Source organism: Ochotona curzoniae, unplaced genomic scaffold (genome assembly GCF_017591425.1).
Source record: "Ochotona curzoniae isolate NIBS_2020 unplaced genomic scaffold, NIBS_Ocur_1.0 contig_4224, whole genome shotgun sequence".
In the NCBI taxonomy this organism is placed as follows: Eukaryota; Metazoa; Chordata; class Mammalia; order Lagomorpha; family Ochotonidae; genus Ochotona; species Ochotona curzoniae.
The window spans coordinates 1-517 of record NW_024466178.1 but is presented as its reverse complement, the minus strand read 5'-3'; the positions used below and the strand labels follow the sequence as shown (position 1 = coordinate 517).

The window sequence follows — 517 nt, the reverse complement described above, 5'->3', positions numbered from 1 at the left end:
TGAGATGTCACTTCACATGGCAGCTGTTCATTGATGATGCTGAAATACGTGAGTTAGAAAGCAGCATCTCAGAAGAGGTTCAATTGCAACCCGAATACAGTGAGGGACTACACAACCTACTGGGCTACATGCAACATCTACAGGGCAGGAATGACGATGCCCTGGATAGTTTGAACAACGCTAGAGAGTCACTCAAGAGAGAGCACATTGACCAATCAGATGTGAGATGCCTGGTGACCTGGGGCAACTATGCCTGGGTCTATTACCACATGCGCAGATGGGAAGACACACAGAAGTACCTGGACAAGGTGCAGGAGATTTGCAACAGGTTTGAAGATTCTTCCCGCTATAGAGTGGAGTGTCCTGAGATGGACTGTGTGGAAGGATGGGCCTTGCTGAAGTGTGGAAGAAAAAATTATGAACGGGCCAAGGCCTGCTTTCAAAGGGCTCTGGAAGTGGACCCTGAAAACCCTGAATTCAACAAAGGCTATGCAATTGCCGCCTACCGCCTGGATCA

General features: G+C 48.7%; 1 protein-coding gene across 1 annotated transcript; it reads left to right on the top strand.

Moving 5' to 3' along the window:
- Window positions 1-8: 8 nt before the first annotated feature.
- On the top strand, window positions 9-512 carry LOC121159474 (interferon-induced protein with tetratricopeptide repeats 1B-like; the record flags this gene model as incomplete). The annotated part of the gene is made up of 1 exon (XM_040984635.1): window positions 9-512. A coding segment is annotated over one exon (504 nt), but the record flags the coding sequence as incomplete, so codon positions are not given.
- Window positions 513-517: the final 5 nt, after the last annotated feature.